At 45.9% G+C, this 12,952-nt stretch overlaps 1 protein-coding gene across 15 annotated transcripts in view; it reads right to left on the reverse strand.

Moving 5' to 3' along the window:
- LOC115348056 overlaps positions 1–12,952 on the reverse strand; it is a 96,690-nt gene that overhangs the window by 41,321 nt on the left and 42,417 nt on the right. For 10 of the 15 annotated variants that reach the window (XM_041127267.1, XM_041127260.1, XM_041127271.1 and 7 more), the window contains exons 2-5: positions 8,144–8,251; positions 2,919–3,089; positions 1,618–2,379; positions 824–1,312 (exon numbers count right to left, since the gene is read on the reverse strand). In XM_041127267.1, the coding sequence (XP_040983201.1) occupies positions 1,916–2,379; positions 2,919–3,089; positions 8,144–8,251 (743 nt within the window). In that variant the 3' untranslated portion in view covers positions 824–1,312; positions 1,618–1,915. The remainder of the gene's footprint in view (positions 1–823; positions 1,313–1,617; positions 2,380–2,918; positions 3,090–8,143; positions 8,252–12,952) is intronic. The other 5 variants (XM_041127268.1, XM_041127263.1, XM_041127265.1 and 2 more) reach the window with 5 other exon arrangements.

Consider the following 12,952-nt stretch of genomic DNA (forward strand, 5'->3'; position numbering starts at 1 on the left):
CCACGGGCTGCAGGTGGATATCTGCTCCACCGTGGACCTCCATGGGCTGCAGGGGGACAGCCTGCCTCACCATGGTCTTCACCACAGGCCGCAGGGGAATCTCTGCTCCGGCGCCTGGAGCATCTCCTCCCCTCCTTCTTCACTGACCTTGGTGTCCGCAGAGTTGTTTCTCTTACATGTTCTCACTCCTCTCTCCGGCTGCCGAATCTGCCTGTCCCAACTTTTTTTCCTTCTTAAAAATGTTATCACAGAGGCGTTACCACTATCGCTGATGGGCTCGGCCTTGGCCGGCGGCAGGTCCATCTTAGAGCCGGCTGGTATTGGCTCTCTCTCGAACACAGGGGAAGCTTCCAGCAACTTCTTACAGAAGCCACCCCTGTAACCCCCCCCGCTACCAAAACCTTGCCAACAAAACCAATACACAGAGTCACAGACCCTTTCTCCTTTGCACCCATTTCTCAATGCTTTACCTACAACATCTTCCCTCTTACTAGTGGTGTGCGAACCAAAGAAAGTTCAGAGTGGGGAGCTTTGCTTGCACAGGCATAGCAGGAACGCTGAAGGTCACCCAGACTTTCAAACAGAAGCTGGAAATCCTGCATGGATGTACTGTCTCTGGCCCAGGGCTACATCTGAGCCCCCAGCCCCAAGAAAATAGATGCTCTCCTGGGATACTCACTCCAGAGAGCTGTTACACTGCCTTCTCTGCTGCAGCAAAAGTAGGTATGATCACCTGCCCATTGCATAGCCACAGACAGCCTTTACATCAAATGTTCTCCGCATTTTCATTTCATGCTGGTGAAAAATACTCGGCTGATTGCACTGGACTCTACTTACCCGTATGCCGCAGTGATGAAATCTCTCCTTCACCTCACTCAGCCAATGCATGTGCACCAGGATGTACTGGGACCAGCTTGAGGGCTGGAGGGGCAGTTTGGTTTCCATTGTTCACTCCCACATCAGCCTCTCAGACAAAAATGCAAAGAAAAGACTGCCAAGTGGAAGAGGTCAGGGAGGCAGGCACACACTTGTCTAACCGGATTTGCAGTGACACCGTGTTTCTAACCCACAGGCCGGCAAACACTCTGCTGCTGGTGCAAGGTTGGTTTCCCTCCTGCCAAAGGGACGTAGATTTGTGCTGGTAACAGATTTGCATTCAGTAACATAGTGTAGTGTTTGCTTCTAATTTCTTGCATGGCTGACTCCTTTTCCCACCATGTTAGAAGGGAATTTGAGTCCAAAATGTGAAAGAACATCATGCAGGAGGCAGAATGATACTGGGGCAAACAGCACAGGATCCTGTAAATAAAGACTACATGGGAAGGAGCATTCAGAAAAGGTGCTGAATTAATATGTTATGAACAACTTTAAATTTGGATACAACTTAAATAGGTACACAGAATACAGAAGTGAATATGTTTTCTGATCTCTGAAAGGGATAGTTTATAAATAGACTTTTAGGTCTATTAAAATATCTTTTAAGACCCATGAAAGCATTCAGTAAAGACATCAAATTATATTTATCCCTTAACTCACCATAAAATGGCTACAGCCTTTCCCTTTTTTTTTTTCCCCTTTGAAAAACAATAGGAAACAAACTGGTTTATCTTACTATACCTGCTGTAAATACCTTTATGGCAAGGTAATTGCTAAGTGCATTGTGTTGAACAATTCGTTACTTTGTTAGAGGACCATTTGTCATGCCCTTTGGAGATAGCAGAAGAGAATTCTCCCGTGACCTTTGGAAAATGAAATCAGTGGCATTACTCTGAAGCCAAAGTTGAGAAGTTTAAAAACAGACTTAAGAAGGGTTTCCCACGCCTCCTGAAAAAGACACAATCTGCACTTCCACTGGAGCCGAGCTAGCTTATTCCAGCCCTTTTTAGACCATTAATGATTTGTGCCTAACTAGTACTTAGGGTAGGTGATTCACTGATGAAAGCGCTGCAGGGCTCCCTGTCCTGTGCACAGCCCTGCTCTCGTCATCACAGCAGTACAGGACATAACACCGTGGGCTGCCTGTACTGGAGAGAAGATCATGAGCTCGATTGTGTGCTACAAAGGGAGAGCCATTATCAGCCACTGCCTTGCCAGGCTGCATGAAAAACCGCCTCTGCAAATTGCATAATGCCCCTGGATGTTCCCAGCAGTGGCATGGCAGGCCCACAGGGCTGGCACTTGGACAGGGAGGGAGCCAGATCTCCTCCCTCCCAGCATGGGAAAGCTGAGGAGAGCTGTTGTGTAGGCAAAAAACCCCCTTCCTTATCTCCTGGGAAAGAGCTGTGCTGTTCTGGAGCGATGTCTGATGCACAGAGTTGTGGTCATGGATCAGAGGGAGCCCAGCATGGCAGCAAGATGCAGTGCAGAGCTTTGGAGCACCTAGAGAGGGAAACAGGAGAGAAGTCACACTTGTTCTCCTTGTGCATAAATCATATCCCTGTCCCTGAGCCTGTGCTTGTCGTCGTGTTCATTGAGACAGTGCACCCCAATTTTGATCGGTCCCTGTGCATTATGACAGGAAACTATCCAAAGGACAGGAAAACACTGTAAATACAGAGCCTATGAATACTGAAGACCCTGTCTCACACTCAGCGTGGAAGAGGTGTAGTTTAACAACACAGTGAGGCTGATGTGGGACCTTGTTCTTTGCTGTTCACGGGTCAGATGAATATCTGTGCCTGCACCAAGGAGGGATGGGAAGAGATGTGCAGCTGGGGCAGAGGGAGGGGGCTGCTCAATTGCCTCAGAGGTACTGTCAAAATGCAGTGTGAGGCTGAAGTCTCCAAGGAGCACAGAATTCCCACCGGAACAGCAAATGGTGACATTCCCAGCCGATGATGAGTGGCCAAGATTTCACCATGAGTGAATGTGACCGTGATAAGCAGTGCATGTGACCTACCCAGCTTCATTTCACTTGCCTGAGAGTCCATATGCTTGGAATGTCTCCTCCTCCGCCTCCTCCTCCTCCACCTCCTCCTCCTCCACCTCCTCCGCTGTTACTGGTGGCACCAGGGATTTACAAGGCAGCAGGGAGCATTTCCTAATATTGGTTGGGTGAAACTTTCCAGCATGACTGATTGTGCTATTAACTGTGGCAAAGGGAAGAGCACAAGTGTGCAGGCAAGGGAGAGCACTTCAAACCCTGGAGATGAACGATAAGTGATATTAAATAGTTCTATGTATGCAAAATAAATGTTTGAAGCTTGCAAGGCTGTTGTTACAGACATTGGTCTGTTTATTAAAAAAGGGGAAAGCTATTTAGAAAAGTGGAGCCTATGTAGAAAAAATGAGATCTAAGCAAGACAGAAAGGAGCTGGGACTTAATGGAGTTAGACTTGCAGGAGAGTTTTAAATTAAAGACTGGGGTTAAGGGAGAGGTATGGAAGAACAGACAGTTTGGCTGAAGCTCTCAAATCTCTCCGTTAAGAAAAAGGATAGGACACAGGGCAATGGAAATAAGTGGAAAACAGAGAAGACCAGTCTCTATAAATGAAGCCCAAATTAAGTAAGGTGCACACACAAAACACACAAAAATAGGTAGATATCCCATGACCACTTTTAAAACCATTTCTGTACAAATGGCAGCCATCTGAAAATAAAGGAAGATGAACTAGAATGCCTGCCTTTAAATAAGGATATTGGCAACACACATATCTGGGAAACTTTCTAGAAAGAACTAATTAGTAAAATACTATTATACCAGGTTTAAACAGTATAAATGTCAGAACAGTTCATTCCAGGGAAGGAAAGATAAGTGACTCAAATTCTCAGAAGATCTACGTAGCCTGAATGTACCAAATTAAATATTTACCTTTAAAAAGGGGAACCACATAAAAGTGAGGAAATTCGTTGAAATCAGCAGCTAAAAACAGCAAAGCACTTGTAGCTGATATAAGATTGTTTAAAGACACTCTACAGCAGGCTTCAGCATCAAATAAAAAATATTCAAAGGAAAAGTAAGCCAATGTGATTAAACCATGTAACACTTCTGAGATGTAAAAATAAATTTTTCAAAAAATAGGGAGTTAAGGAAGATGGGAAAGAACACAAAGTCTGACAAAGTGGATGTGAAACTACAATAAAGTACAAGAAAGTGAAAAGCAACTTGCTAAAGGCATAAAACTGAATAAGACTTTTTCAAGCACAGCAAAAGCTGGAGGCTGCCAGAGTTCGTGGGGTCCTCAGATGATCCGTATGTAAAAGGAGCACTTGAGAGAGACAGGCTATAGTAGAAAATCAAAACAAATTCATTGTGTTGGTGTTACTGGTGGAACTCCTGCACTGGATTACTCTTTAAGAAGGATCAGTCTTAGGGGGCAGTTTCATGACACTTTCAACAGGACCAGGCTGAGGCCACTGTGACCTTTCCCTTCTCCTTGGTCAGGGTCTCCTGCTCCGTTCCTTGCATCAGTGCTGGTCATTGCCTGATCCCATGGTGAGCCGGCTCAGGCAGTGAAGCCAGACCCAAGCGAGTCACCGAGGGTATGGGTGATACTGCACACAGCCTGGGATGCCAGCTAGCAAAGACAGGCTCCAGAGCCAGGGACTCCCTGCCTTGTTGTTACGAACTACCAACTTTCCCAGGGAGAAGTTTGATGAGGGACTTCCAAGACTGGGGGATGTGGAGGGAAAACCACCAGCTGGAAGCTCAGCCCAGCACGCAAAACCAAAAAGACATTATGAAGGAGCTGTGAGAGGGGCTGAGACCTTGGACATTAATGTAAATATGTTCCTGGGTCTCCTCCTTGCCAGAAAATGGGCATGTGTTGGAGGAACCCCGGGACTATGCCATAAACATATCTGGGTCCACTGCTGCACGCAGGAGCCAACAAATCTCACCCCGCTGAACAGAGCCAGCACAGCCCATCAGGTTTCCTCACCATGCTGTGTCTGGGTAGCAGTCAGCAGGGAAGGAGGGGCAATGTGTTGAGGATGCAAATATGACATTTCTGAGCTGTATGGTTCAGAGACAAAGCAGGTGGACATTTGGCAGCCCACTGAGGTGATTCATGGAGGGTGGTAAGGGCTGGTATCCTTTACCCGATACAGAACTGACACAAAGCAAAACATTCACTCTCCATGCCTCATTGAACTCCTATATAAATTAGGATAATATCCACTTCATGAGGTTGCTTCAAGAATTAATTGATATGGCCAAAGCTTTGAGATTCTTAGATGCATGCACAAATTATTTAAACAGCTTTTAAGCAGTTCTCTTTTAAATGTGAAACAGACACAGTTACATCAAGGTCCTTTCAATTGGATATGTGACCAAGATGAAAGTGAGGGTCTGGAGCTGATCATCTTCAAAGTGGAAGCACCTGGGGTGGCTCTGCTCTGTGTGGATGCCAAGCACCGCACAGGCAGTGGAAATTCAAAACATTCCAGCTGGTGATTTGTTACAACAATCTTTTTCATCTAAGCTAGATCAGGCTGTGAATCAACATGGCACAGACTTCCTGCGATGGACAGAACCATGCTGCAGTCATTTAAACTAGGAGCACACTAAAGTTGTATCCTTTTCATTTCTGAGCATTACTGCTTATCCAATAATTAAGCAATTTTAAAACTTTCAGTTTTCCCATAAACATCTGCCACAAGCAATTACATTTAGCCATGTCTTGGCAGGTCTTAGTTCCATGAGCAGTTTTTTTACGATAATTTCTATTTTTTTAATGGTAGCTCTCCTCTTTATTTGGAACCACATTGTGCTATCTGAAGGAGAAAGAGAGACTTTGTACTTTATCCAGACCAAAGAATAGGATTCTCTGAAACCAAGCACAGCCAGAAATAAAAATAGATGACTGTCACAGTATCTGACATGCTAACACTAATTAAAACAAAATTAAATTAAGATAACGAGCCTTTGATGATTGCCTCTTCTCCTTAAATTTTGTTATTTGGAATTTCCTAGCCACATGGATCTTCCAAACCAAAAATGCAAGTGTTCCTTTTCTTCTCCAAGTGTCAGCATGCTCTACTTGAGGGCCCTAGAGACTTCTCAGGGAAGCGTGGTTTGAAACACTGTCTCCTATCTGTCCCAGCCAAGCTCCTGAGCCACACTGGTATGGAGGGCAGGCGAGGTCGGTGCTCAGATTCTTCTGAGTGAAGCTGGAAATCTTGGCAAATGCTTTGGATGCACTGGGTGCTTTATTCCTAACATCTCTCCCTGAAACATCACATGGTCCAGTCATGCCATATGATCTAACAAACAAGCTTAAGGTTTAGGTTGTTGTTGCCTTTTCCATAGGCCTTAGGTCACCATCCATTAGGCCTTACGCGCTTTAAAGCTCATGCATGTAATTAAATCCAGTTAAATAACGGCTAAAATCCATCTTGTCTTTATACCATCTTGAGTGCTGACCTGAAATAAGTTGATGTTGTGTTTGCATTTTTCAGCACTCTGCAGTGGAGATCGAACACATCTCATTTCTCATGCTGGGATTAATAAGTGACTCCTGGCTAACTGAACCTCTCAGTTTCCATGATACCAATATATCCAACACTCTCATTTCCAAATATTTTAGCCACTTTCATGGTTGCCAGTACTGCAGTCTCTGATCAGTTTCATAGTCTTAAATACATATATACTGATCACATCTCTGTGACTGACAACTGCTCTTTTGCCAAGAGTACAGATGGACATCTCTGGGCCAGAAGAGAGAATATGTGTCCCACACCATGGCAGACACCTTCCAGCTCCTTGGAGTCCTCAACAGTCAGCACAATCACTGCAACCAAACTTCTTTCCCATTTTCGCTCTAGCAAAAGGCATGAGCCAAATCCCACCGGCATCTACGAGCATCTTAGCCTGAACTTCACAGACCTTCTAGTGACTTCAGCAAACTTGGCTCAAACCTAATTGCTCCTGCCACCCTTCCTGTGTTCCTGGACTTTGCAGGGTAACTGCTAAGGACAGAAATAAATCCTTTGTTTACTGTGGTAACTGGAGAGCTGCTTTAACCTCTGGCTAAAAACAGGTGCATTTTCCTATCAGGTTCATGAGTCAGTCATCCCAGGAAAGACTGGTGAACTTGGAAAGCCCAGGGCTCACTGAACAACAGGAAAGGATGACTTTTTAATTGAATGGTGTCAAATTTCATCATCTGGTTTTCCTGGGTGGCTTTTTTCTTTTTAAGTCATGTTAAGTCATTGGTTTAACACAGCTCAGGCCTGTTCCTCGCAAATTCCTTTTCTGTGTGGTATTTCAGCATCATATCCAGTTTGGGATGGAAAACACTGCTGGTGTTAGACTCCTACGGGAAATAGCAGGTGTAATGTGTGACTACATAAACAGTGCAGGCAATTAATACCTCTGTAATAGATTCTGTGCTTGGTCCAGCATAATCAGACCTTTCAGCACAGGGACTTGTATTTCTTTTTTTTTTTTTTCCCTTGATGTGAAAACAAAGTGCTCCCTTTCTACAGAGCTGTTTTCACAGAAAACGGTATTGCTTCTCACATACCGTCTGGCCAGGAACAGCCAAGGAATTCTTAAAAGGTGACCTTCAAAGGTGACTTCTTTTTGACGAATTAAAAAAAAAACCTTCAATATCTTTCCTCTCCAATTTTAACACTAGAAATTCAGGTCTCATCACCCTGTTTTTCCACAACTACAGACTTATGATGACATCCCAAGAAGCCGCTCTGGGGATATTTCTCCACTGCACAGCAAACTCATGTTCTGACTCAAAATCAGTGGCTCTTGTCATACACAGAGGAGAAACCTCTGACCGGGCCAGCATGTGCTCCCAGTCCAGACCAGCTTCTTACCTGGTTGGCTGTAGAGGGCAGAATCTTGGACTGATCCTTACCTGTTTTGCACTATGACAGCAGACAGGAAAATTAAAGTCACTTGAATTCTGGTGGTTCCCCAGTGCACCTCCTTTAGCTCCCCTGTGGCAGCCAAGTGGCTGTGAAAGAACCATACAGCCTCTGAGCACCAGAAAAGTCTGGCTCCATGGCCAGATACACACAGATTAGCACAGCATCATCAAGGTCACAGAAATATGGGCAGGTCTCTACTTGAAATTAGGCCAGGTTAACTGTGCAGTGAAAATGAAGCCTGGTGGGTGAACTGATGTTTGTGTTAAATCTCTGATGGTTTTGCTAGCTAAGCGTCTTTGAAATAAGGAGAAGTCACCTGGTCCCTGCATGGTGAAGATGTTCAAAAGAGTCTTCTCTCCATGTCTATGTCCTTTGAGGAAGATCAGTGCATGAATGGTGAAGAGAAGGCTTGACATTCTTGGCACTGCAAATGAGGCAGATAAGTGTATCTTTGGTGTAATGGAGGAAAACATATATAAATCCCTCTCAACAGAGCTATACAGAGGAACGTTAGCAAAGCATTTCCCCCTTTACAAAAATCAAAGGCTTTCTTCTTTGTTTTATATCATAAACCACAAATATTTCCAGTTCCTGCCCATCCCCACCCCATTCCTCCCTCTCCCCCTGCCCTGCCCCGCTTCAGGTCGCTTTGAATGACAGCGGCAGTACTTACAAAAACAACAGAAAGTCAATTACCCACATATATTATTGCAGGGTTGATTTTTAACCTCTTCCAGCTGCACAGTCAGCTGGCTCAGTAAGACGTGTTCCTCCAGCTAGTGATCAAGTGACAGTTTCCCATTCCTGTCGCACATGATTTGGAGGATCCTGCATGAAGGCAGAGTCCCACAGAGCTGCACCGCATGCTTGCCTCCCCGTCCTGAGCCCACACCAGGACAAGAGAGAGAGACCAGGGGACTGTAGAAGCCACATGTGCCCGGAGGGCTGTGGGGATGGACATAAGAGGGAAGATGATATGAGTGCGACACATGCATCTGAGAAAAGTGACATTAATTTGGGTCACTGTGAGTCTTAGAGGTCTACAGGAAGGGTGTCAGTGTCACAGCCAATGCTTATTCACCATGACCAAAGGCAATGTCAACAGGTTTATGGGGAGCAGAGCACTGGCCCGTATCTGTCCATGAGCTCTCCAGGGGCCACAGACCCCAGACTTGGTGGAGCAGACACCAGCACACGCTATGCACTTGCTCCTTGCTGTCAGAGAGAGGATCTGCAAAGCGTAACTAAACCCTGGTGGGCCACCTACCCAAGTCAGCCGTCTCTTGGCTCATGCAGGGACCCACAGCCTCACAGCCACAGCAGCACAGAGCCTGCCATCCACCCAGCTGGGGAGAGGCATGGGGACAAGCATCATGTGGGGCCCCACAATGTGGGGCGAGCCCAAACAGAAAGGGTCCTGCTCCTCTCTGCCACCTCCTGCAGCCTCAGTGCCCAGCATATTCTCCAGGTAAACTAGCTTGCTAGCCCTGCAGGACACCCAGCTCAGAAAAATGTGAAATAAAAAATATAGAAAAATATAAAAGTGATGAGCAGATATTTTTTAGCATAGCAAATTTAACCAGCAAATTTAACCCGCTCATCCAAAGCATTCAAGAAGCACCAGAGCTGTTGTCAATGGCGGGAGAAGGTGACAAGGACCAGGATTGTGGGGGAAAAAAGATTTTCTCTCTGATGATGGGTAGCTGCTAAAATGCCTTGCACCATGGCAAGAGCAACAACTTTATTGAAGGAACAGCCACTTGAAACTGCAGATATCCAAGCTGAAGCAAGATAGGCAGTGCCTGCCCTCTCCCTGGCTCCCTCCTTCAGCCTTCCCTGCAGCGGTACCCTGCGTGCCCACAGCCACAGGGCTACACCACGACTCGTGCTGGCATGGGGGAGAACAGATTTAGACTGGATCTAAGTGCCTGTGTGCCCATGTGGTTATGGCAGGAGTCTAACAGCAACAAGGAAAAAAGATTTACATCTTGCTGAGAAACATATTATAAAACGTGTGAAGCTCTGTCAAGCCTCTTCCTGGAGCTACATCCACGGTCTTTTCAATTGAAAAGCAATTTTTTGCTTTTCAATTGAAGAAGACGTATGACGACCTCTGTGAAACACCCTTAACTGAGGAAAGCCCCAAGTGCAAATACTTTCCTCATAGGTGTAGTTTGGAACAGAATAGGGTCAGAAAAGCACATAACAAAAAAATTCAAAACAACCAGGTTGGTGATGCCTGCGCAGGCAGCAAAGCCTCAGCCTCCAGCCCTGCTTCCAGCAGCCAAGCTCGTGCATGAGAGTAACCCTCCGAGCTAGATAAGGCTGGCAGGGGAGATTTTAACAATTAACCTGCCTAAACAACAGCCCCAGCACTGCTAGCCGAAACTGTGTGAGAAATCAAGAGCAAAATTCAGTAGAGTGGGTGAAACAGAAGTGGCGATGGAACCATCCTCAGACATAAAAGTGACCATATGTTCTACTTAAAAATAATTATTCCAATCTCAGCTGTCCTTAATACTGCTAGTAAGGAAGCTGGTTATGTTATAATGTGTCTTTTATGAAAAAAGAAATACTACTACTACTACTGAAAATATCTTTACCTCTGTGACAATTTAATCAAGGCTTCTCAATTCTCCTCACACTCCTGAGCCCTATGGGATTAGACCATCTTTAGGGCAGCCAGTGTAACATGCCATGCGAGCACAAACACAATTATTTCTAGTTGCTTGCTTTGGGGACAGTGTACTCGGAAGCCAGTTCAGCCTGCTCTGAGTCCATCCACCCCAGACACTGTAAACCAGGTGTGAGAATCCACTTCCACCGCTCTCCCTGTTAAGCCAGCACCATCTCTCCTAATGGCAGAAAAAAAGCACTGGCCAAAAGCAGGGTGAAAGAGGATCTTTCTGCCCTGCCAACATTATGGATTGAAAGCGCCAGAGAATGGGAAGGGATTGGTTTGGTATGTTTTCACAGCAGAGAGGGGAAGGACGTCAATAATACAGAAAAATGCACCCTGCAGCTCTCATGGTACCCACGCTGTAACATGCATGCATTTCTGGGCCACCTAATAATAGCAGAATATTGATAAATAGAGGGCTGGGACGAGGGTGGACAGTGAGTGGGGAAAGCGATGACGACAAAGGAAAAGCTGATGGGGGAGGAGGCAGGAATTGATAATATGAGAAAATTAGGAGTATGTAGTTAGCTCCACTATCAGTTGTCCACATGCAGGTGAAGGACATAAGTGGGCAGGCTGGCCAAGGTGGCAGCCTGGCTGCAGGAGGTATGGGGTGTTCATCACACGGAGTGTCAGGTGACAGATGGCAGTTTGATGGGAGGCAATGGCTTTTGTTTCTACACTGCTCAGTTTAACCCAAACCAGGCTGAAACAGTGCAGCCCCGTGCACCCATCAGCTGCTGGGCTGCAAGGCAGACGAACCTGATGCTCTGTGGTCCAGCCTCCAGCAGAGAGAGAGAAAACAGCCTTCTCACCATCACGTACCACCCTCTGCCCCCCATCCTGCCTGATGGCCAGGGCCAGGCTTTTACCCAAGTGCCGATTTAACAGGATTCTCCACCATTTGCAGGATCTGGTCCTTCAGAGGTCCACAGGGTGAGGCCATGACACGAGGGAGCACTTTGCAGTGAGAGAGAGAAAATCCAGCAGTGGGGAATCCTCCCCCACCCCTGCCTCCAACCAGAAGCAGCATGGCCTCTCTGCATGCCTGTAACTGCTTCTTCCTGGGAAGTAAATTGCTAGTAAATAAACCAACACATATGTCAAGGCTTGGTTTGGTTTTTCCAACCTTTTCAAGCATGTGGCAGCTATGAAGAGGGATGGGAGGATCTAGTTTTGGTAAGGAATTAGTGAAATCTTGCAGTTCTTGTTTATGAGTTGGGCTTTGAGGAGCCAGTGCTGAGCCCGGGCTGTGCACAGCCATCGGCAGGCCACGAGCAAGCTGTGACTTAACCACCATAGGGGAGGGCGAGTCGGAAAAAAATCCCTCGTGGATTCCCAAAACGGCCACTGGCTGATCTAGTCCTGAGGTGACTAATAACAATTTGGACTGATTTGACACTCTCTGGCTTTACTGGAAAGTTAACCCCCCCCCCCCCCCCCAAGCAAAAAGAAGCTCCCTCCCCTTGCTGGGTTCCAGGGAAATACAGAGGAAGCTCAAACAAAATAACAATTTACTTCAATGCTGTAAATGACACAGCAATGCTCATGGGAGGGAAGTGGGGAATTTCATTTTATCTGTGCTAAAATGTCCTAACTAGATCATGTTCAGATCTGGCATCTCAAACAGGCCCCACAAGAAAGAGGGTCAAGAGCAGAGAACAAAACCACACATTGAAGACGAGAAATTTAAGCCAGTCTCTGTCAAAATGTAGTGTGAGTTGGGCCTCAGTGCACCTTGCTCTTGTTCAGCTTTGCTAATTATGCTTCCTGGGATGGTTGTTTGTTTATTTGGCTTTAAAATATTATTTCCCAGGTCTCTGGTTGAAACCTACTATGCCTGCTCTCCAGGCTTCACAGAAGCATTATCAGCCTTCAAAACCTCCTGCATTCCTCCTTCATGCTCCTGTTCCTGCATCACATCATCATCCTCCAGCCCAGAGGCGTCAATTAAAGGGTGATCCCAGGGCACTCATACGATGCCATCAAAAAGCTGCCATGTCACCTCCTCACACCACTTCCTCGGCACTCGTTCCCATGATTCCCATTTTGCTGGAAGGGAGGAGCAGGAAAACAAATGTGACCTGTGCTTCTCTAGGACATAGTCGCAGCAGCTCTTTCTGTCAAATTAGTAAAAGGAACTGGCAGGAAGGAGCCTGTTATTCCAGTTCTGCCGGCCACCTGATGACAGAAGCAATTGATCCCAAATGCAAATAAAAATGTTACGAAATGAGTAGGAGTCAGTTGTCCTTAAAAAAAGTTTGCAACCAGAAAACTGCATTTTTTTCTTTCATTAGTAACAAGTTTGGAAACAGAAAAAAATTTGTCAGCTGAATCATCTGGAGGTGCTTAGTCTGCAGGTTTTTTGAAACAATACCAAAGGATGAGATTTTTGTAAGTTGGAGAAGAGGGATACAACCAACTTGGCCCCTTCTTCTTCCCCTT

This window comes from Aquila chrysaetos, chromosome 11, assembly GCF_900496995.4.
Source record: "Aquila chrysaetos chrysaetos chromosome 11, bAquChr1.4, whole genome shotgun sequence".
In the NCBI taxonomy this organism is placed as follows: domain Eukaryota; kingdom Metazoa; phylum Chordata; class Aves; order Accipitriformes; family Accipitridae; genus Aquila; species Aquila chrysaetos.